This window comes from Labrus bergylta, chromosome 5 (genome assembly GCF_963930695.1).
Source record: "Labrus bergylta chromosome 5, fLabBer1.1, whole genome shotgun sequence".
NCBI lineage: Eukaryota > Metazoa > Chordata > Actinopteri > Labriformes > Labridae > Labrus > Labrus bergylta.
The window spans coordinates 24,811,356-24,835,013 of NC_089199.1; the positions used below are offsets into that span (position 1 = coordinate 24,811,356).

Below are 23,658 nucleotides of genomic sequence, written 5' to 3' on the forward strand. Positions count from 1 at the left end.
GAGCAGTCCTCCTGAATCTAGATATTTCAGGAGTGCATGTGTGAAAATGGCTTGGGTGAGTTAAAAAAAAAAGAGGATAGGAACAGCAGCATCAGTCCGATTTAAATAATAACATGAAACTAGAGAAGAGTGAGAGCGCTCGATGTTTGTTTTCAGTTTATTTTCAGTTTCAAACAGAAGCAGGAAAACAAAAGACAGCAGACATGATCAAACAGAAGCAGCTTCTTGAACATGGAGTGTCGATGGGACTCGGACACAGAAACTGGAGATGCAGTTTTTATTATTTTCTGAGTGAAGTCTTCGGAGCAGAGCCGAGTTTAACGCTGCAGCTGGACGATGGAAACAGGCACTTCAGGCAGGCGGAGCTCCGCCTACTACAGCAGGTGATCAAACAAACACAAGGACTGCTGACTAAATGACGCTCATCTTGAAGGTGTAAATAAATTAAACTCGACAGTTTCCAGATTTTGTGAACACTCAATAACCTCTCGTGGTAGTTTCTCTTCCTTTAACATGCTCGTCACTCAGATCTACCTGAGGGAACACCTGGTGTGGAATTAATGTCTCCAAACTGAATAAACTTTTACAATCACCAAGAAGTCGACGGACAGAACCGACAGTTTAGAAATCATCGGCTGTCTGATTTTCAGGATATCATGACGGATGTGTTTTCACAAAAACAATCGATCAAAACCTGCCGCAGCTCAAAACAAGTTGTTAAAGATCAAGACTGTAAGAGCCGGAGCCAATTCAGAAAGAAATACTTTGCATGGAAGCTCTTTTTGAATTCATAACCGTTACAAGCACGCACTGAACCGTGAACGTTTCAATATTCTACCGCCAATCATTCGATCATTTGATTTTAAAGATGGAGGCTTTAAAGCGATCGTATGGATAATTTAAAAAATAACGATGTAATGGTAGAGCGAACAAAGACGCTGCAGGTTATCGGTGTGCATTAGCCTAGCTTGCAAGTTAGCGCTGTTGCTTCTGCAGACGGAGCTCGACAAAAAGCCGTTTTAGTGGCGAGTGACGCATGCACCCCGCGGGACGAAGCACGATACAAAGACTGCAGCATTGTTCAATTTAAACTTTGAAAATCTGTGAGTCTAACGACTCGTGTCTTTACAGACAGATTAGAGGCTCAGAGGTTAACCAGGAATCCTTGCGTAATTTTGTTTTGCGTCCAGCCGGAGCGCCACGAGCCGCCGGGGGATCCCTCTCCGACACGGTGATTGTAAACGCTTATTCTCCGTTTGAAATGTGGTCATTTCAGCGTTTATAAATACCAATAAATACAAAAACGGGTGAAACACAAACATTCTCTCCTTCCTCCGTTCTCGCCAATCGGGAGTTTTTTTTTTTTTTCTTTCCAGAAGCTTCTGGGGAACGCCTCGTTTGTTCCCGAGGTCGAAGACAGATCATGACGGAGCATTTTGGAAACAGGCGGATAACTTGGACGCACGGCGGTGGAATCGTCTTCAAAAAAAACTTAAGTGACTCGTCTTCCTCCCCTCCCCCCCCTCTCCCGGTGAGCAGTGCGTCGTCACTTCTTCTTCTGCACTTCCTGCAGCAGCTTCAGGGCGGCGGTGTTCTTTGGTTCCACTTTCAGCAGCTTATCGAGGTCGTCTACGCACGCTTTGGCGTCCTGCGGGGAGAACACACGAGGTCAAAGGTCAAAACTGAAGTTAAAAATATAAACACATGAAGGAAAGGTCGCTGTGCAACATCCAACACTGCAGAGTAAAGATTCCTAAAGTCACTGCTGTGCTGACAAAAACACACAGTCCTCGCTGTGTGGCGCTCTGATAAAACGCCATCAGGTGAGAACGCCGCCACATCAAGACAGGAGCTGCTCTAATTTGTCACCAGCTCTAAAAAAAAATAACACTTTTGTAGCCGCCGTGCGGTGCATCAGGAGGTGATTCAGAGTGAGACGCTCACCTTGAGCTCCTTGTGAGCCTGCGCCCTCCTGTAGAGCGCCTTCAGGTTGCTGCTGTCGATCATCAGCGCCTCGTCGCAGTCTCTGACGGCGTCTCTGTACTGCTTCAGCGACAGGTAGCACAGAGCCCTGAGCACACGCACAAAGAAGATAATAACCATGAGCGACACAAACAGTCTGTATTTGGCAATCATCCTGTTAGCACCCATACAAAGTGAAAAACAAAACAAAAAAACAACACCAAAAACCGTCACCATGTGTACAACCTATCCCACCAGTTTTATTTGACATAATTTTCTAACTATACTGTCCCCATGTTTTTCTTTGTCCCGTTTGCTCATTTACTTATTTTGTCCCTCTCGCCAATTCATTCATTTTATTTACTGACCCTTTTCCTTTGTTTGTTTTTGTCTAAATCTGCTTGCAAAACTGTATCGTGCCACAGCTCCCCTCTTGTTTGTGTCTCTTTTTTTTTTACTGTGAGTGTGTGTTTGCACGTTTTGGTGAATAAAAGTTAAAAAAAAAACATGAGAGCGCAGAAAACACGTCTGCTCCAACGGCGTTAATCTCAGGAGCTGGGGATCCAACCTCCGACCTGACGGTTCAGAGACGACAACCACTGACCCACAGCCGCCCCTCCTAACATTTCACACCTCTAAATCGTATCTATGGCGATCCTGTAGCAGAGGCCTTTAAAGGGTTAAACATGTGAGCGAGTAAACGTGTCCCTCACCTGTTGGTGTACGTGGTGATCTCAGCTGGATTCAGTTTCAGGCTCTGGCTGTACTTATCGATGGCCTTCTTGTGTTCGCCCTTCTTCACCAGGGCGTTCCCTTCCTCCTTCAGGACCTGGCCTCTCTTTAAGTCCTTCTCAGCGGGCGCTGGCGAGAAGAGGGCAGCAGAAAGCTCAGACGGTACGTTTCTTTTAAATACTATCGTGACACAATAATAAAGGTCTCAAACCCTTAAAATCTTCTCACCAGGTTTCTTCGCTTGTGTGGTTTCCGTCTGTGGCGTCGTCGGGGTCGGTTGTGCTGCATTGGCGGTCGTCTTCTGGCCGAGTTTCTCTCTCACTGACAGCGGGACGACGGGGATGGGAGGAAGCTTTTCTCTCCACGAGAGACCGTCTGCTTCTGTGAGCGCCTTCGTCATCCTGACATTCAGAGAAACAGAAATCATTGCTCTCTCTTTCTGTGCCTAAGAGAGAAGATGAGCGGTGAGCGTTAGGTACCTGTTTGTGCCGTCGTGAGCGGCCGCGATGTTGCAGTCGATCTGCAGAGCGGTCTTGTAGTCGACGTAGGCGTGCCGGTAGCGCTCCACAGCCTCGTAGGCCGCAGCACGACGAAGAAGAGACTTGACGTTGAACGGCGAAAACTCCAGAGACCTGCGAGAAAAACATGACGGAGGTCAAGAACCAACGCTGATAATCATCAGCTGATGTGCATATAGGATAGAACGACCCAGACAGGAAGTCAGACAAGGAAACGCACAGAGCAGCTGGTGAATTTCAAAATAAAACACAGCATATAGACTCCTGGTCGTATTTTCCATCACTTCATCAACATGACGTCAAAATGAATTCCCACGTGAGCTTGTAGTTCCCGTGTGATTTGTGTACAGCTGCTCATGGATGCGTTAACGCTCCACAAACGGGCCGGGTGGGGCCGGGCGCACGTTGTCAGACTATGTGGAACATTTTATTTTTTTGTATTTGCAGACTTCACAGCGGCTCAGGATGGATGAAAACAGAAACACTCACATGTTGCAGTCTTTCACACACTCCCCACAGTTTCCGTCTTTCAGGTAGCTCGCCGCACGGTTCGAGTACAAGATGCCCAAGTCCTCGGGGTTCTTTGTACCTTCAGGACAAACACAAGATGGGAGATGACATTTTTGGGTGGTGGTGATGAGGCTGGATTACATCGACGTGTTTGAATGTTTCTTAAAGCAGTATTTTTATTTCACACATTCAGCCTCTTGTATCTCCTTTCCAGAAAACTGACAAAGATGGGTTCATGTTTGGGGAACACTTACTGGACTTGTCCAGCTCTTTGATGGCCTGGCTGTAGAGGTTGGTCGCCTCTCCATACTGCCCCGTCTTAAAGCATTCGTTTCCAGCTTGTTTCAACTCCGACCAGGAGCGAGCCTTCTGCTTCTGCGGCATCTCTTCTTTTTAATAACAAAACTGTCGAAAAAGAGCCAACATTATGATCACCAGTGTTTCCCCTAGGTTTACAGCATGGGGGGGGGGGAGAGACAAGCCGACATGCTGACATGCCGACACAAACACTTGAAGGAATCTTGGTGTTCATGTGTTACTTTTAATGACAGCTGTCCTTTTCTATCGGAAAGGTATATATATTTACGGTGTGGCCGAGGTTTTATTTTGAATTCTGGCTTCATTAGCTGTTGGCCTGTTTATCACACAGACCTGTCAAACATTATCACCAAGTAATGTCAGGAAAATTAAGAGTTTTAGGAAAAATGTCCATCTTGGAAATGATTTTCAATTTGCTGTAGACATAACTTTTCATTGGTCTGTGTTGAAGTACTCAAGGTGTGTCCCTGTCTCCATCCCTACATGTCTTGGTCTGGTCTCTGGCATGTCTTGGTCTGGTCTCTGGTCTCTGGCATGTCTTGGTCTGGTCTCTGGTCCCTGGCATGTCTAGGTCTGGTCTCTGGTCCCTGGCATGTCTTGGTCTCTGGTCTCTGGCATGTCTTGGTCTGGTCTCTGGTCCCTGGCATGTCTTGGTCTGGTCTCTGGTCCCTGGCATGTCTTGGTCTGGTCTCTGGTCTCTGGCATGTCTTGGTCTGGTCTCTGGTCCCTGGCATGTCTTGGTCTGGTCTCTGGTCACTGGCATGTCTTGGTCTGGTCTCTGGTCCCTGGCATGTCTTGGTCTCTGGTTGGTCTGGTCTCTGGTCTCTGGCATGTCTTGGTCTGGTCTCTGGTCTCTGGCATGTCTTGGTCTGGTCTCTGGTCCCTGGCATGTCTTGGTCTCTGGTTGGTCTGGTCTCTGGTCTCTGGCATGTCTTGGTCTGGTCCCTGGCATGTCTTGGTCTGGTCTCTGGCATGTCTTGGTCTGGTCTCTGGTCTCTGGCATGTCTTGGTCTGGTCTCTGGTCTCTGGCATGTCTTGGTCTGGTCTCTGGCATGTCTTGGTCTGGTCTCTGGTCTCTGGCATGTCTTGGTCTGGTCTCTGGCATGTCTTGGTCTGGTCTCTGGCATGTCTTGGTCTGGTCTCTGGTCTCTGGCATGTCTTGGTCTGGTCTCTGGCATGTCTTGGTCTGGTCTCTGGCATGTCTTGGTCTCTGGTTGGTCTGGTCTCTGGTCTCTGGCATGTCTTGGTCTGGTCTCTGGTCTCTGGCATGTCTTGGTCTGGTCTCTGGTCTCTGGCATGTCTTGGTCTGGTCCCTGGCATGTCTTGGTCTCTGGTTGGTCTGGTCTCTGGTCTCTGGCATGTCTTGGTCTGGTCTCTGGCATGTCTTGGTCTGGTCTCTGGCATGTCTTGGTCTTGACTACATCACTAGTTATTGGTAGAATATTTAATAATATCTTCTTCATTAACAGACAGTGATGGTTTTACTACCGGCTCTTATTCCTGGTTTTCATAAAACCCCTTTAATAACTTTGGCAGCATTTATATCTATCTAAAGTAACTATTCATCAGAGTAACTTATATCTAAAGTAACTATTCATCAGAGAGTAACTTATATCTATCTAAAGTAACTATTCATCAGAGAGTAACTTATATCTATCTAAAGTAACTATTCATCAGAGTCCATGCTGTACACTTCACAGCTTTAGCAGTGTGTTAGCTTAGTGTAACTATTGTACTAGCCTGGTACCTAGCTGCTAATAGATGCTAACGCACCTTTTTCACTTGATGGTCATCTGTATAAACTAGCACTAAAATTTACCTGTAATGCACCTTTAATGCCACTGCGCTGTCTCCAGTTTACAGCTGGCTTCACTGTCACTTTTTCTCTTTATAAGTTAACTGCTAGGTTAGCTTGCTAGCTGAGTATTGCTAACTCTAGTAGCGTTAGAATGCCGTTTTAAGAAGACAGCAGGCTAACCGGTGTAGCGGTTTAACGAGTGACCGTGTTAGCTGATGACCTCCATCCGAATGCGTTGGTAGTTGTCGTAGTTAAAAAAAACAGCTATTAAAGACGGCAATTATCCAAACGGACGTCTCTTTGTTTAGTATTTTACTGGATACATATTTAAAAGAGAATGGTTTCACATTGCAGGTCGTTTGGGACACTTCACGATAAACGCTGACGCATTCCGCCAAAAGTCACCGGTTAGCACGGTCACCAGATGAGTTGTAACACCACATCCGCCACAGCTAGCTATGCTAATTAGAGAAACTCAGCAGACTTACCGGCTTCTGGTTCCGATGGATTTAAACACAACAGGGACGTCCCCCCCCCCTCCTCTCTTCACAACACAAGTGATCGAAACGTCTTCACCACTACCGGCTCCTGAAGCTACCTGTACCTGTCCTGTCCGGTGTTAACAATGACATTACTCTGCGCGTGGTCTTTTCTCCGGGGCGTCCTCTCTCTCTTCTGCCTGTGAAGAAGAAGAAGAAGTTCTCGGCTGTCTCTGGTAACTTGTCCGTCCTGTGAGGGAGGGGACTCAGGGGGTTCTGTTACTGTATCGGTTTCATTTCTTGGACATGCTGCGTTCAAGCGCTTCGGGAATTATAGGACTTTTGATGAGCGTCTGGTGTGCAGTAGCTTCTTCTTCTTCTGTGGAATTTCATGTCGGTTGTCATCCACAGTTGATGAATTTGCCGCCACCTACTGGACTCTATTAGCCTCACAGTGCACCATATTTACAGAGCCCACCAAAAGTAATCCTACAGTCTCAAAAAGGCTTTTTTTTATTTATTTTTTTAAGAAAATAAAAATAATGTTGGAATGATTATTGTCACATAAACAGACAGGATCTTCAAGGATCCCGCACGAGGTTGGGAAGTTTGAAAAAGTGAAGTCTGTGCGGATCACGAGAGGAGGAATGGTAATCATTGACTGTACTTCGGATGTACCGGATTCCAGAGGTCGCAAGTTCCACTCAGATGTTTCCCGATAAGCTGTAGAGATGGAGTTTCTGTAGTATGTGTAACATCTAATGTCTGTATTGCAATATGCTGAAGGGACACAAGGGGGCCCTCTGATCAAGGGTATCTTTCTTTGTTGGTGGGTTTACAGCTGGGGTCAGCCTTCTGTTGTCCATAAACTGAAAGAATTTCAGAAGACTCTCCGGTCTGATATCGTCTTACATCTAAAGACTTCAGTATGTGACAGCAACACTTTGCAGAATTGCAGCGTCATGTGTGAACACAAACAGCTGAATGTTTCTCTCTTCACCCGGAGTTTCTCCTCCAGCCTCCTCCTATTTATTCTGCAGAAAGTCAGAGTGAGCTGATGTGAGAACGCAGCAGGATATAATCAGGAGAATTCACCTGCATGGAGCGAGTGGGGGGGGGGTGGTGACGTTTATTCCCCTGTGATCGCTGCACGACCATAGACTGTCTGCATGCCACCTCTAACATCTCAAATATCAAATATTCTCATTATAGCGTTGTTGTTTTTTAGCAACTACCAGTGTTATTTTTTTTGTCTCGTCTCAGGACATTTCCCCAGACTCTAGAAACATTGATTTTATACCTTTAATGTTTGCAAATACTTTGTAAAAATTACAAAAAATCTACCCCTACAGTTTTCTCGTTTACGCCTAGGGGTCGGTTGTCTCAATTATTTTTGGACTGGTGGGGTCGGGTGAAGTGCATGGGCTCCACTCCTCCGCCCTTCTATTGTTAAAAGATTTCTTTATTTTGGGGGATTTATTTATTTTGCCTATTTTTGATAAGACAGTGGATAGAGTAGGACACTGGGGAGATAGAGATAGATTGGGGAATGGCATACAGAAAAAGAGACACAAACCGGACTTGAACCTAGGCCGCCTGCTTGGAGGGCTGTAGCCTCCTTAATGGGTCGTGACCTAACCACTAGGCCAGAGGCACACTCCAAACCAAGTGCTATGGGGTTTTCCTGAAAGCCTATCTGGTGACATCATTGCGTCTGTTGACATAAATGCGATCAACGACCTCTGATGACGTGTCAGGGTCTGGAAGAGTCGTCCTAGTTTGTAAGGGGAGATTCCACTGCTACCCCTTGTAACTCTGTTCTGAGGGGCAAAGGTGCCCTCCAAAAACAGGAAACAAGGAGAAGGGAGTAAAGGTTAGAAATGGGACTGAGCCGTATAACTAAGAGGGTCTCCCCTTGAGGACACTGAGCTGGTATCAGTTGGGTATAACCTCTTCTGCTGCAGCTGCTGTTTGCTAAAGTTTAAAAAACGCACTGCACAATTTCAACATGCTGAATGACACACTTTAGTCTGTTTGGAATCGGCTGCTGTCGTCACTGCAGCGAGTTCACTAAACCTCAAAGGCTGTACATCACAGTTTGACGCAAATCCCTCGGTTTGCCAGATGTGAGAGCAGTTATCAGGTCAAATCAACAGGTGTTGCAGCGATGGAAGCGGGCAAGAGAACTGGTTCAGATAGAAGTGATTGTACCCGACCTAAAAAGCCTCTGCATGTTTCTAATAAGCTCCACGAGCAGAAACGTGCTCAAACTAGGATCAATATTGGAGATGCTTTTGAAAAATGGAGAGAGGTTAGAACACAGAAAGGTTTACAGACCGATGCAGAGCTGGATAAACACTGAAGCTTCAGAGTCCACCACATGGCAACCTGTGTGAGCATCAACTCTAGAGAGGAGGGGGCGAGGGGAGACAGCTCTCTACAATGTTTAGAACCTGGACTGCAGTACCCATTTTATACACTAGGGGTCAGAGTTACATACTGCTCCTTTAAGCTCATCATATGCCTACTATTTCATTCACATTAAATAAATTCTCATAAGCAAAGTAAACGTTCTTTTGCCCACAAGATAGTTTTATGTACACACTGAAACTTGATTTTTGTATTATTCATAGTCCTATCAAGGGGTCGGTTCTTCTGAATTGTTTGTCATGAATATGAGCAGTCATTAAAATAGCAGCTCTTGTTCAGGTTCTGTTCAGAGATTTTATGATCTTCAGACAGCCTGTTAACTGTCTGTCTATTCTTATATGTTCGCTCGCTGTTATCTGTGTCTTCTCTTTCTACAGATAACTCTTTCTTCCTCTGACCATAAACCAGATAATCTTCAGATATGATACAGATTGTGCTGATTACATACTCTCCGTTTATGAGTTCAAGTGAATAAGTCGCTCCCTGAGCAGGTTGATTCATCTGAAAGCACAGCAGCATCTACGACATGCTCAAACAGTTTTCTGCATATTGCACACAAGCCGTAGTAATATATCATGCACTTCCTCTCTGCGATTCATCAATCAGGTATTTCCTGTCAGAGCAAACCCTAACCCTAGCCGAAAATATCAGGACAGGACAGCATGCCCCAAAAGAAAAATTCAAATTTAAGCAGATCTGGACTAATCAATTTCAGTTCAGAGACGACCATTTCCAATATGGAACAGCACTTTAGAAAACAATGGGTACCTCAGGCATCATCTATTAAAGGAGCAGTATGTAACTCTGGATACTGCAGTCTAAATTCTAAACATTATAGAGAGCTGTCCTCCGCCCCCTCCTCTCTAGAGTCGCTACTCACGCAGGTTGCCATGTGGTGGACACTGAAGGTTCAAAAGGTTCAGCGTTCTAACCTCTCTCCATTTTTCAAAAGCATCTCCAATATTGATCCTAGTTTGAGCACGTTTCTGCTCGTGGAGCTTATTAGAAACATGCAGAGACTTTTTAGGTCGGGTACAATCACTTCTATCTGAACCAGTTCTCTTGCTCGCTTCCATCACTGCAACACCTGTTGGTTTGACCTGATAACTGCTCTCACATCTGGCAAACTGAGGGGCTTAAACTTACATGCAGCTGACATGTTTTTTGAAAGCATTGTAGCTTCTGTTGTCTGCTAGGATCATACAAGCATGCACTCACAAACATAAGTACAAACACACACACACACACACACACACACACACACACACACACACACACACACACACACACACACACACACACACACACACACACACACACACAAACATACATAAGTGTACATACATGGTCCACTAAATATCACTATCAGTTGTTGTTGAGCAAGTTGCAATTGGTGAGTTGTTCAGTCAGCATTGCTCTATCAGTGTTTTTGTCCCGGTCAGCTCGTAAACAGGCCGAGCCTCGCTGAAACACACATGCACCCATCAACCCCCCCCCCCCCCCCCCCCACACACACACACACACACACACACACACACACACACACACATCCCCAAACGCCAACCAGGAAATCAAAACAAAAAAGAATAAAATCCTTCTTTATGTCGTAACTTCTTGCAAACTCTTCATCCTGTAATTTCAGTCGACCACATACTCGTCTCAGACCATATGTTTGGAAGTGAACAGGTCTTGTAGTCGCCGGTCCCCTATCCTTTTTGGAGCACTCACACTAGTCAAACGATCTGGACTTTGGGGGTCCAATGTTCTTGGGCGCAGTACAGATTGCTTCGTGTGACTGCGCCCTTAGGAAAATAATTTGTTACATCAGATGACATGGAAATGTGTCTTGACAGAAGGTCTTTGGCACCTGGAATCTATTGGGGGTGGGGGGGGGGGGTTGAGTCCAGACCCTGGAGCTGATGACTTGTTGAGACCGGATGGGTGGTTTTGTTTTGGTCACATGTCGAATTGACGAACGTGCAATCTTAATTTATCAGAGAAGCTTGTTCTTCTTTCTGATTGGTCAAAGTTCTTAGAACTTGTTTCATATTTAAACTATCTCTTCGTTTGAACGCTATCTGATAACTTTGAACATTTGAGTCCCAGTTTAACGATAACTGGGAGTTTTCTAAAAATCATGTATCGTACAACACACTGGTGTTCTTTGTATCTGCGTGGATGATGATGATCATTTTCAATCATCACAACATTTACTGAGTTCAGAGAGGATGAGACGTTTTCAAGTCTTGTAATCCTGTGAGGCCCTCAAGGTGTTTTTGGATCTTGAAAGTGCTGCCTTACATTCTTCAACACTTTATAAAAACACACAAAACACGACATTTCAGGAGTGTGATGTAGACACATCGTTTTGTGTTTTGACCCTCAGGGCCACCATACCACATAAAGTGCAAATGTGAAATTTTTGGAGAGATCTACAGATTTAGGTCTCGCTCACAGCGAGTGTGACGTTCAGTAGGGTTACATGGCGCTAGATATTCAAATTTCTGATCGTATCAGACACTGTTTGGACTTTTTAAATGCATGTAAACATCTTAGTCCGACCTACATCGGACCAAAATCGGACCATAACGGACATCTCATCATCGGAAAGGAACACCTAGATGTGTCGTTCATAGTCGGTAAACTAACGGCATGTAAACTCAGCCATCGTACCGTAATCGGATTTCGCGTTCTGCGCATGCTCATACGTTAAATACTGTATTCGGTGCGGCATTATTAATGGCGGTGAGGTTTTATCAGGCTAACACGTGTTAACAGAAATACACACTAACAGACTGACTTTTTTTTTTTTAAGATTTATTTTTGGGCTTTTTGTGCCTTTAATGAAGAGATAGGACAGTGGATAGAGTCTGTAATCAGGAAGAGAGAGAGGTGGGATTTGAACTTGGGCCGCCCGCTTCTATACATGGGGTGCGCACACAAACCACTGCGCCACCAGCGCCCCACTTACAGACTAACTTGAGGAACAATTGAGAGCTCTTTTTATTATTCAAATGTTCAAATCTACTTCACTTCCTCGAATAAGAATCTATCCGTGTTGAAAGATATCGTTCTTTCTCTGGAGGTAAAGAAGCGAGCAGACTTCTCAGTGAAGTTATGCAGCAGGTTAAAGATCCTCTCCGTGTTTTATGACTGCCTGTTGTTCATACAACACCTGAGCACAGGGTGTTATGTAACTAAAGGAGCCAGTGTCTTCTTCTTCTTGTATTGTATCACAATCTGACCCCTGTGAAGTTGTTATTGTCTTCCAAGGTGAAGTGAAGGTAGGAAGAAGAAGATCTTAATTTGAAGGCTCAGAGTTTGTTTCTGCCTTTATTTAGTGACAGGACAGAGGATAGAGCCTGAAAGGGAGAGAGAAAGAGAGAGAGAGAGTGAAATGCGGGAAAGGAGCCACAGGGCAGATTCGAACCCTGGGCCGCCCTCGAATCGCATTATTTCAGAAAAGAACAACAAGGTCCCAAAAGCTTTGTATCGTTTCTTGTCTTTTTATGTAGTGTGGTAAGGTAAGATACGTGATATTGTTTCAGATTGTGTTGTATCATATCGTTCCATATCATACGGGTAAACTGTCCGCACACACACCCTCATCCTCGATGGATCTATAGGGGGGAGCAATGGGGCACTTTTTTCTTCACTCATATCCGCTCTAGGAGGCCTCTCTGGCGGGTAAACTGTTCACTCACACCCCCTGCTATGGGGTCCCCGTTTCATTACTGTTTTCCTGCGTGTGGGGCTCTCTCTGTCGGGTAAACTGTCCGCATGCGCACACACACACACACACACACACACACACACACACACACACACACACACACACACACACACACACACATTGCCTTGCCTGTCTTTGTCCTGACCAGGGCGAGCCTCCACTGATCAGCCAATGAAGTGGAAAGCCAGCCGAGAATCCCTGAACTTACATCACTTTGTGAAGGGGGTCAAAGTTCATCAGCAGCTGCAGGAGGATGAGGTTTGAACGCAGAGAGAGAGAAAACAAAGAAATACTCTCACAGCGCTGACTTTCAGCTAATCAAATATGTTTATTTCTGCATGTTAAGATACAAACTCTCTTCTTCAAGAGAGTCCTGGATGAGACGGCAGCATCAAACAAATGTTACATCAATCAACGAATAAGAAGCGTTAAGCAGAGAAACATGAGCACACAGTCCTCAAATGCTCCTTCATCCTGCTTTTAAAACCTTCCAAGCCGACTGAACGTTCTCATTTAAGGAGACTCTGCAGCTCAGACAGAGATGACGGACGGAGCAAACACTCGAAAAAGCTCTTGTACGAAAGACCGGGCGAGTTCAGGGGGTGACGTATGATGAGTCCTTGAGATCCAAGGGATTATTTTTTGCTTTTTGTGCCTTTTAATGGAGAGATAGAACAGTGGATAGAGTTAGAAATCAGGGAGAGAGAGTGGGGAATGACATGTGGGAAAGGAGCCACAGGCTGGATTTGAACCTGGGCTGCCTGCTTTGAGGACCACAGCCTCTATAATTGGGGCGGGCGCACTAACCACTGCGCCACCAGCGCCCCATCCAAGGGAAGTTTTCATGAAATGTAATGCTCTGTATTTGAAATAAGCATGAAATATTTGAGTCAAAATATCAATAATTGAAAAAAATGAACTGTGAAAAAAAACTGTGCACACTCAGAAATGATTGACACGGCTTAGCATGCTTGATGAGGTGAAAATAAACTGAAATGTGCAGCTTTGATTATATATGGATTGCATGTAAATTAGTGCTTTGAAACTTAAGTCAAAGTTAACCACAAGCTGTCAAAGAGAGCAGTACAGATATTATCACTCTGTTTGTTCCCGGAGTGCTGAGCCTGTTACAGAGACCAACAGTTTGAGCGAGGACACATCTGTCTGTCTCTGTTTTGGAGTCGATCCCACTCTCAGCTATCAGCGTTCAGGCGCAGGCAGAAGAAACCGGTTACATGAAAACGACGTATCGTCCTGCGACTGACTAATGATTCACCAGCAGTTCTTAACATCGTGTTGTTTTTCTTTCAGATCTGGAGGGAACAACAGGTTCATGCAAATATCTCATAGGACGAGCCTCCTGTTACACACACCCACCCCTCCCTCCCTCCCTCCTCTTATGGGACATCCCGGAGTATAAAAAGAGGAATCCCTCTCCACAAAGACACAACTGACCAAGAAGGTGAGACAGCTAAAAAAAAAGCAACAGAGAAACCTCGACTGATGAGGCCAAAGTGACGGCTCTCTGCTCCTAACAAACTCTTAAAGGTAACCCGATGCTCCGTCTCGCTTTTCTTTGTGTGTAATGTGACCAGGGAACTTTAAGTTCACTGCAGGGGGAGGTGGAGTCTGCACAGGGATGCTGCTGCATCACCCAGAGATTCAGATGGAGTTTGCAAGAGTTTTCTTTAAATATGAGGAAGTTTTTCTTGTGCAAAAGACTTAAAAAAAGACGGAGTGTAACTGCCAGGAGGAAAGAGATGTAAAGCTATGTTAGCTGGAGGATACATAAAATTTAAGCACTTTTTAGTCTAAGGGATTCAAGTGCAAAACTGATTTTATCTCCTGTATTCCTTCCCCCCTGAACTCCTTTCTTTCTCATCCTTATTCTGCTACTTTCACTTTACTTGTTCCTTACATCTCCTCATTTTTAACCCCTCTCGTTTTCTCTCCAGGCTAGTCCACTCCTAGACCTGCTCTTTGCCTCTCCTTTTCTCCGTCTGTCACCTCGCTCTCGCTCCAGACTCCTCCGCCATGCCTCCTCAGCTCCAGTCCCAGAACCAGAATGGTCCCAGGATCCTGCAGGGCGATCTCAGCGCCCTCAGCCAGGCCGTCAGGGAGTTCGTGGATGCAAATGTGACTCTGTGCCAGCCCGACTCCATCCACATCTGTGACGGCTCTGACGAGGAGAACCGCACCATCCTGACCCAGCTGGAGGAGCAAGGGATGATCAAGAAGCTCAACAAATATGAGAACTGGTAAGTTGGAAGCAAAACATATTATAAAAGGTCTGCTTCATAACTTTAAGGTTTTTTTTGTTGTTGTTTGTGGTCTCCAAAAACATCTACTGATCACAGTCACGTTTCATATAAGATAATACATCACATGTTTCTGATGTATTTTTGACCATCAGTCGTCATAGCTGAGGTTTCTCATAACCATGACAAAGGTTACTGCAGCACAATTGGCACATTTCCCAGTCGTGTTATCGTAATAGACAGTGTGCACTCGTCAGTCCCCAAGCTGCTGTTTGAATAAATAACATACCAGGAAAAGGTCCACATTCTGAAAAACCTGTACTACCAGCTGGTCCACACACGTCACGCCTGTTTTCAAAAGAAGCCGTCAGCTGAATAAATGCTCGCACAGCATTTCTTCAGGTGTAAGGTCAACTTAAGAATTCTGTTTGTTAGAATTCTGTTTGTTCATATCTTTACATTCAGCTCTCAGGCAAGAACTTGTTTTCCAGAAACAAACAATGAACTTCTTCTAGTGCTCGGGGGGGGGGGGACAGGGCTCAAACATATGATCAGGGTTATTTACTGTATTTTCTATATTCCATTAAAGATTAAGACAACACTGCCAGTTTGAAGAGTAATCTGATGAACAAGGTGTAAAGAAACGGTGGTTGGGTTCATTAGTAAACTTTAGAAGACAGTGCATGAGTTGTTACTTGTTTTAAAAGCTGTATTTGTCTCGAATTCAAACAGGGTAAATAATCTGCAAGTAAAGTAGCTTTGCAACCCTCTTTTCTTTATTAATGACCTCCAGTTCTTCTGGCTGGTGGGCTAAAATATCTCACACAACAGTTGTCTTCTTATTCTACTCCAATTGACACAAATACGGCGAGACAGTACAGCACAGTGTTCACTCCACCATCACAACTACGGCGTGCAAAAACTGCATGAGTCTAGCTGGAGATAAGACTCACAAGAACGACAACACACTGAGACTCAAGGTGAAGGAAAACAGTCTTCACTTGCAAAAAAGCTAAACTTAAAAAGCTAAAGTTAGAGGGAGACAATGAGATGCAGATGGAGACAATCAGGGCAGGGGAAACTAACATATGAGGGCAGGGAGTGAAGGATCTGAAACGAGTGGAGAGTTAAGTAAAACCAAACAAGGGATGAAAAACAAGGGTTACATAACTTAAGACGCAGAGCTGGACATGACGAGTCGCCCTCTTGAAACATTAGCTCGGATGGTTAACAGGTCAAGAGCCCTTCAGTTTTCATTGTTCCCAGGGTTTTTACCCAACCCCAAATTATCTGCAGATGTCTCCTCCTCTTCAAGACAAACAGATCCCGAAATTAAACCTGTAAAGCAAAACTAAAACCATAAATCTCTTTAGTGTTTTTCAGGTGTTACACTCTGTCCAATTACTGGGCTGCTAGTCGAGCTGCCACTTACCTAGTGTCATTATAACATCTTTGTGAACATACCGGCAAATCAAATGAATCTTTACAATTTAAAGTTGGCTTGAACTTTACGTGCAAGCTAAAGCTGCAGACTTAATCGCGTTTATCCTCATTGATGGTTTGATCAAACAAATGTCCAATGTTCATGATCATTATCAACATAAATTCTATCACAATCCCCATATCAAGATCCTGCAATCACCCAGATTTATCTTGTCCCTGTACTTAAAAAATAATTGAAAGAAATATGGATGCAGATAAGCTAAACATTTGTTCACACCCTCTCCTTTTTCCGCCTCTTCTTTCTCCTGCAGCTGGTTGGCCAGAACCGACCCGAGGGACGTGGCTCGTGTGGAGAGTAAGACTGTCATCGTTACTGAGGACCAGAGGGACACGGTGCCAACACCTGTAGGGGGCGGCGTCAGTCAGCTCGGCCGCTGGATGTCCCAAGAAGAGTTCGACAAAGCCATGGGTCAGAGGTTCCCCGGCTGCATGAAAGGTACAGCAGAGATTTCAGAAGACGTTTGAGAGAAAGTTCAGAAAAACATGCTAGTGAAGAACACAATTTCAGTTAAAAATGAATTCAAAGGTTACATCTCCAACTCTTTGTCCTCAGGTCGCACCATGTATGTGATTCCCTTCAGCATGGGTCCAGTCGGTTCCCCTCTCTCTAAGATTGGAGTGGAGCTGACAGACTCTCCCTACGTGGTCGTCAGTATGAGGGTGATGACCCGTATGGGGACTGCTGTGCTGTCCGCTCTGGGAACTGGAGAGTTCGTTCGCTGCCTGCACTCCGTTGGCTGTCCTCTGCCACTCAAAAGTACGTCAACAACTTCACCATGTTAATTAATCAAGCATCAGGTTATTTCTTCAACAGTAGATGACTTGTACTAATGTCGTACTCCAACCACATGCCGTCAACTGACTCCAATTTCCTCATTTCCCATTCAGAGCCCCTGGTGAACAACTGGCCCTGTAACCCCGACCAGACGTTAATCGCCCACATCCCAGACCGCAGGCAGATCGTGTCATTTGGGAGTGGTTATGGAGGAAATTCCCTGCTGGGGAAGAAATGCTTTGCTCTGAGAATTGCCTCACGAATTGCCAAGGAGGAGGGCTGGCTGGCAGAGCACATGCTGGTAAGGCACTGATTTTAGGATTGAGCCCAACTGTCTTTCCTTAAGGTATAAGAGATCTGTCATGCAAATACATCTCCATTCCTACCAAACTTAATTTCCTTTCTTCTCAGATCCTGGGTATCACTAACCCTGCTGGAGAGAAGAAGTACATGGCTGCAGCCTTTCCCAGCGCCTGTGGAAAAACAAATCTGGCCATGCTTTGCCCAACGCTGCCCGGCTGGAAGGTGGAGTGTGTGGGAGACGACATTGCCTGGATGAAGTTTGACAAGCAAGGCAACCTACGCGCCATCAACCCAGAGAATGGCTTCTTCGGGGTCGCACCAGGCACCTCAGCCAAAACAAACCCCAACGCAATGGATACCATTGTGAAGAACACAGTTTTCACCAACGTTGCAGAGACCAGCGATGGCGGTGTGTACTGGGAGGGAATGGACCAGGCACTGCCTGAGGGAGTCAGCATTACGTCTTGGAAAAACAAGCCTTGGAGCTCCCAAGATGGTAAGAGTTGATTTATTTCTCTTCTTCAGACCTTGTATGAACAATAAAAGGGACGAGAAATGGTGCAGATAAGAAAAAGAAAACTTACCTAGTCTCTGAATAACAATTCTCATAACTGGGAAGGATTGAACAAGATAAAAAAATGTCTTGCAGTCAGTCGAAACAGGAATGGTTGACAAATGATGGGAGTTGTGATGGATCGATAGGATCTTCAGGGGTTTGTTTAGGAGCAGCAAAATATCTATGATTACTACTGACTAACCCACAAGATGTAGTCGAATAACGCTCACGAACTGGTCCCTTTCCTCCCCAGGTGAACCCTGTGCTCACCCCAACTCTCGTTTCTGCACTCCGGCCGATCAATGTCCCATCATCGACCCACAGTGGGAATCCCCAGAAGGAGTCCCAATTGAGGCCATCATTTTTGGAGGGCGCAGACCAGAAGGTGAGCAGGAACAGAATGGAAAACACTATAACGTAGAGAACTTGTAGAATCACAGACATGAGGATTGGAAGGTGGTGCATTTAAGTTACAAGTCCAACCCGTGCCTCCTTTTTCAGGAGTCCCTCTGGTTTATGAGGCTTTCAGCTGGCAGCATGGAGTGTTTGTCGGAGCAGCAATGAGGTCAGAAGCCACCGCTGCTGCTGAGCACAAAGGTCAGTATCGAATCTTCCTAAAGGCATGATATTCAGTATGGACTCCAGCCAGTGAGGAGTTTCCTCTGACTGATACTTCAGGCTCTTGATTGGTGAATCATGAAGCGGCTCAATATTTTAACATTATCTCTTTCCATTTTATCCGCCTTCGTTTCTGCAGGCAAGGTGATCATGAATGACCCGTTTGCCATGCGTCCCTTCTTTGGCTACAACTTCGGACAGTACCTCTCTCACTGGTTGAGCATGGCCGACCGACCCGACGCAAAACTCCCAAAGATCTTTCACGTCAACTGGTTCCGCAAGAGCCCCACCGCCGGATTCCTCTGGCCTGGTTTCGGCGACAACATCCGCGTGTTGGACTGGATGTTCAGGCGAGTGAACGGTGTGGCCGGCGCAATGCCCTCAGCCGTGGGCTACCTGCCTTGCAGCGAATCCCTTAACCTCCAGGGCCTGCAGCAGGACGTGGACCTTGATGAGCTGTTCTCCCTGGATCAAGAGTTCTGGCAGCGGGAGGTGGAGGAGGTGAGGAATTACTTCACCACGCAGGTGAACGATGACCTGCCCAATGAGGTGGCCCGGCAGCTGGAGCTCCTGCAGCAGAGGGTGAAACAGATGTAAAGGCAGAGATATGAAGAAAGAAAGAAAAATGTGTTAGCATTGTAATATTTATTTTATAATTATGCTGCATGTTAGTAATTGTAGAACTGCAAGTTTCTAACTCCCGAACATCAGTTATTTTAGAACAAACCTGAAATTAAAGTTGATAATGTGAGCAATCCTGTAACACCTCGTCACTGTTGACCTCAAATTGTTTAAAAATAAATCCTTAATTTGAGATTTGGCTTTTTAGCTTCGGCAAAGAGGGACAACTATCCTCTAATAACTTTTACTTGTTTTGTTTTAAAGTGTGAAATTGTCCTTTGGCCATTTTAGGCTCAGAATGTCGACGTGAATGTTTATTTTCCTGCCATCTTAGCAGGTCCTTTATTTTGTTCAAACTATCATTCAAATGAAGTTTCAGACTACATGTCTGAATTTTACTATTTAACAATAACTTATTACGAATGCACGTCATACTGCCGTATGCGTTTATGTGGCACAGAGAGAGTCAATGAGTCCAGTGTTGTTTTACCTCATGAAAATTTGGGGGAAATGAATGTTGTCTGTTCGTATTGTTTATTGTGTTGCCTTAATTTATTTTTATACACTGTGAGTATCTGTTGGTTTGTGTTGTTGTAATCTTGAACCCCCAAAGAGGTGGCAGAAAATAAAGGTATTTAAACACATGACTGATTCCGTTTACATTTTTAAACATCTGTAGTTATTACAAAAGTTACACTCACTTTGCAATCGTGCAAAGTGTGACATTGACATCTTAGGTGTTTGACCTCAGAGCTTTGTATTCATAGAGAAGCTAACTTGTGCAAAAGGAAGATGTGGATTCACGTTCCTTCTGCAATGTGCAAAACTTGACTATCTCGCCACAACAGTAGGCAGAAGTGGCAAAAAATCAAGTATGAGATCGAGGCAGGGCGAGGCCGAGACAAGAACAAGACATTTAGGGATCAAGACCAAGTCTAGACCAAGACCAAGGCAGGGCGAGACCAAGTCAAGACCAAGACATCTAGAGATCAAGACCAAGTCTAGACTAAGACCAAGGCAAGGCGAGACCGATATAAGACCAAGACATTTAGGGATAGAGACAGAGACAAGACCAGGACATTTAAGGATAGAGACCGAGACAAGACCAAGACATTTAGGGATAGAGACAGAGACAAGACCAAAACATTTCAGGATAGAGACCGAGACAAGACCAAGACAGAGGCAACACAAGACCGAGACAAGACCAAGACATTTAACGATCCAGACCAAGACAGTAGAATAAGATGTAAAAGAACACTGGGGGCTCCAGCATTGGTTGACTCGTCTTGGACCTCTAGTTATCCCATATAAATCTTACTGGCCGAATGTATTTATCAACATGTACTTTATTTACATGACTGCTTTATGTACAGTATGCAGTGGTTTATGTGTCCATCATTGCATAGTAGAACAAAGCTTCCTCTTTGAATGGAGCAAGCAAGGGCAACTTGAAAAGGAGAAAAACCCCTCGCCTTCTTGAGCAACTGCTCCAAACTGTCTGCACACCTGTGGATGAAGTGTGGAGCAGCTGACAGCCTGACTGATTGAACCCCTGGTTATATTAAAAGTAATGTCAGTTATATTTAGTGATTTTATTTTGGGATTTTTACACTGCAGGTCACACCTACACATTCACACACTGATAGTAGAGGCTGCTGTATAAAGAGTCAATCAGAAATACCTAAACCCATTCATACATATTCATACGAAGCAGTGGGAGCAACTTCCCTAAGGGCATATCGGACATGTAGCCAGATGCGATTCTAGAGTCTGTTGGGGCCATCCAACCAGCGTTCATCGACGCTCCTCCTCCTCCTCCTCCTCCTCCACCTCCTGTTCCTTTTTTCTCTCCTATAGACAGTTGTTCCGCTTCCTTTTCCTTCCGTGACTTTCATTGACAAAATAAGCAGGGCTACGAGAGTGAGTGTTGTCAGATGGGGGGCCCCTTAGGGAGGTTTCCTACTGTCATTGCAAAATTTGCACATTTTGGGCCACTGCTTTGGTTTTAAGTTTGTGAGCCCTCAAGGGCCCCCTACTGGTCTGGGACCCTAAGCAGTTGCCTGCCTTGCTTGTGGACAAGCAGCGCCTCTGCATGTAGCTGCAGCAGATGGGAATCAAACCCCAGACATTCCGGTTGAGAGAACGACACAAAAAAGAAGCTGAATTATTTTCCTGATCACTGGAAAGTTTGCACGTCACATCTCTTATAAATACTACGGTGTAGTTACCAACAACTCTCAGCAGGCAGTTTTTGCATCACTTTCATCGGTTTTACTGTTACAGCTGCCGTTTGTGATCAGACGCTTTTTGGCAATAAGGGTTAATTGCATAGAAATTTACAAATGGACTTGAATGGTAAATTGACTTGAGCTTATACAGCACTTTTCTAGCCTTTCTGACTACTCAAAGCACTTTTACACTGCATGTCTCACCCACCCATTCACACCCATTCACAGACTGATGTAATATCATCCATTAGAATGAGCTAATCCCATTCATACACCACCACTGAAGCAGACGGAGCAATTCAGGGTTAAGTGTCTTGCCCAAGGACACATTGGACATGTTGCTCAGCTGGGGATTGAACCCTTGACCTTCCAGTTGAGAGGCGACAACTCTACCAACTGAACCACAGCCGCCCTGTGACTTAACAATGGCTCATTTAAAAACCCACAATCAGACCTGATGCACAGAGACGCTGCCTGCTCTGCAGTGCAGTCAGGGTCGATTTACCACCCTGGGCGTGTTGTTTTAAGAATTAGACAGGGTCTCCTTTTGCTTTATTTGCACAGCTCTAGCAGGCGCAGGCCGGCCCCCAGTATCTAAAACATTCTGCCCAACTGTAGCTGGAGTGTGGATGTATGAGTCCACATGTTTTCGTCCCATGATTCACTGCAGCTGTTGTGTAAGACTGAAGATAGAGACAGATAGAGCTATTGACTGAAGTTAATTATCACTAACTTGTTTTTGACTTGATCTGCTTCCTGCGTGTTCATGAGTTACTGTACTAGTGTTGTTTTTCTAAGTGAAGCATCACTAACTTGTTTTTGACTTGATCTGCTTCCTGCGTGTTCATGAGTTACTGTACTAGTGTTGTTTTTCTAAGTGAAGGTTTCTGAGAACACAAACAACACAACTTTCTGGAGATCTATCAGAGTGACAGATTATTTTATGACAGCATGTGTTGTTGTAGTTAAAATCGAATAATTTACTGTTCCACATCACAGAGATATACAGAACATGCTTTATCTTTATCCGTCTGTTTGCTGCAGCTCGGTTAAACTATGACTTGAACTTCAACAGGACAATCATTTACTCCTTGAGTTCTGAAAACATCGTCTGAGTGTTCTTGTTTTTTAGGTAGTCTTATCTGAGGAAATGATTACCTCAGAGGCGACTTACTGAGAGAGACTTCATGTCCTTCAGCACATTTCTTATCTAACCTGTATTTTTTAACTGTGCAGTTATTTATTCATTTATAAAGGCACTCTGAGAAATTTAAAGGTTTTTATGGCTCCAGAATGGCACCAGCGAGTGAGCAGCCTGAGATCCTATGGCAGGAACCTCCTCTCTGTTCCTTTCTCAAACTTAAAAACCAAAGGAGCCCAAGCGTTTGCTGCTCGGGTTCCTCGGCCGTGGACTTATATTTTTTAGTAGGGTACACACTACAAGATCATCCAGCTGATTTTGGGCTCTCATTAAATGTTTAAAATGTGTTATGTTGTGATCATCTTAAACATGTTTACGTTTCTTTGCATTTTCTAAAAGTCCCCTGAATCATTTATGACGCTGAGATGAAAGTGGGTTTGATTTTATATCTGTCCAGTTGGTAAGAATCCTTGACTAGACTAAAAAAACGTTCCAACAAAAATGTTCATATTTGACAAGAGTTTGAAAAAAGTTAGAAACCTTCAGCTGCAGCGTGGAGCGAGCATGCAGATGAAAAGCATGAAGGTGGAGTTGTGCAACATCATGGAGGACAGAAAGTTGCATCAAAGTTGAGTTCTTATCAGCTGTGTGTAGCGATGAGTCCACCCAGTTTCAAAGAGGTGACATCACAGAGGGTCCCTTCGGACACTCACCCACTGTCAGACGTCAGCAGTAATGTGTACAGAGGCTGGGCTGTGATTGGTCGATGCTGTCTGGTAAATCCAGGTGACGCAGAAAAAAGATAACCTGCTGCTGCCCTATCTGTGCCTGAGATTACTTAATACTATCAGAATGATTCATTAATAATGAATGTGACATTTATTTCATTCACACTGCCCTCAACAATTTATTTCAGGAGAGGATCTAAATGATATATTTCACAAAAGCTCTTCAGGTCATGATGTGTCAAAGGGTTTGAAATCCAAGGTGCAGAAAATACATCAACAGAATCTCATCAGTAATAGACGTAAAAATGTTTGACCAAGCAGCAACCACCGGAGTTGAAAAATGAAGCCAATTCTGAAGCGCAAAATCCTGCAGTTCCTTGGGTGTTCACTAGAGGCTGGCTCCAAGAACACAGGAAGTCAAATACACACCCATTCTAAAAAGTCTGT

The 23,658-nt window shown here is 44.8% G+C and overlaps 2 protein-coding genes across 2 annotated transcripts; one reads left to right on the plus strand and one right to left on the minus strand.

Moving 5' to 3' along the window:
- Positions 1-139: 139 nt before the first annotated feature.
- Positions 140-6,684, minus strand: tomm34 (translocase of outer mitochondrial membrane 34). Its single transcript, XM_020627797.3, has 8 exons — positions 6,327-6,684; positions 3,977-4,127; positions 3,702-3,801; positions 3,174-3,326; positions 2,923-3,095; positions 2,676-2,823; positions 1,945-2,071; positions 140-1,648 (listed from the first exon to the last, which is right to left on the minus strand). Exons 2-8 carry the CDS (start codon positions 4,104-4,106, stop codon positions 1,547-1,549), a joined length of 933 nt encoding a protein of 310 aa, XP_020483453.1. The 5' UTR covers positions 4,107-4,127; positions 6,327-6,684; the 3' UTR covers positions 140-1,546.
- Positions 6,685-13,870: 7,186 nt separating this feature from the next.
- pck1 (phosphoenolpyruvate carboxykinase 1 (soluble)) lies at positions 13,871-19,758 on the plus strand. The gene is made up of 9 exons (XM_020655075.3): positions 13,871-14,028; positions 14,436-14,738; positions 16,493-16,677; positions 16,795-16,998; positions 17,130-17,317; positions 17,428-17,815; positions 18,129-18,260; positions 18,377-18,472; positions 18,633-19,758. The coding sequence occupies exons 2-9, from the start codon at positions 14,515-14,517 to the stop codon at positions 19,088-19,090; spliced, it is 1,875 nt and encodes a 624-aa protein (XP_020510731.2). The 5' UTR covers positions 13,871-14,028; positions 14,436-14,514; the 3' UTR covers positions 19,091-19,758.
- Positions 19,759-23,658: the final 3,900 nt, after the last annotated feature.

Coding starts and splice junctions, on each gene's coding strand:
- tomm34 (XM_020627797.3), bottom strand. CDS start 4,106: ATGCCGCAGAAGCAGAAGGCTCGCTCCTGGTCGGAGTTGAAACAAGCT. Junction 3,802..3,976: donor CAAAGAGCTGGACAAGTCCA/GTAAGTGTTCCC, acceptor TTTGTCCTGAAG/GTACAAAGAACCCCGAGGAC. Junction 2,824..2,922: donor CACACAAGCGAAGAAACCTG/GTGAGAAGATTT, acceptor TCTTCTCGCCAG/CGCCCGCTGAGAAGGACTTA.
- pck1 (XM_020655075.3), top strand. CDS start 14,515: ATGCCTCCTCAGCTCCAGTCCCAGAACCAGAATGGTCCCAGGATCCTG. Junction 14,739..16,492: donor CTCAACAAATATGAGAACTG/GTAAGTTGGAAG, acceptor TTTCTCCTGCAG/CTGGTTGGCCAGAACCGACC. Junction 16,999..17,129: donor CTGTCCTCTGCCACTCAAAA/GTACGTCAACAA, acceptor TTTCCCATTCAG/AGCCCCTGGTGAACAACTGG.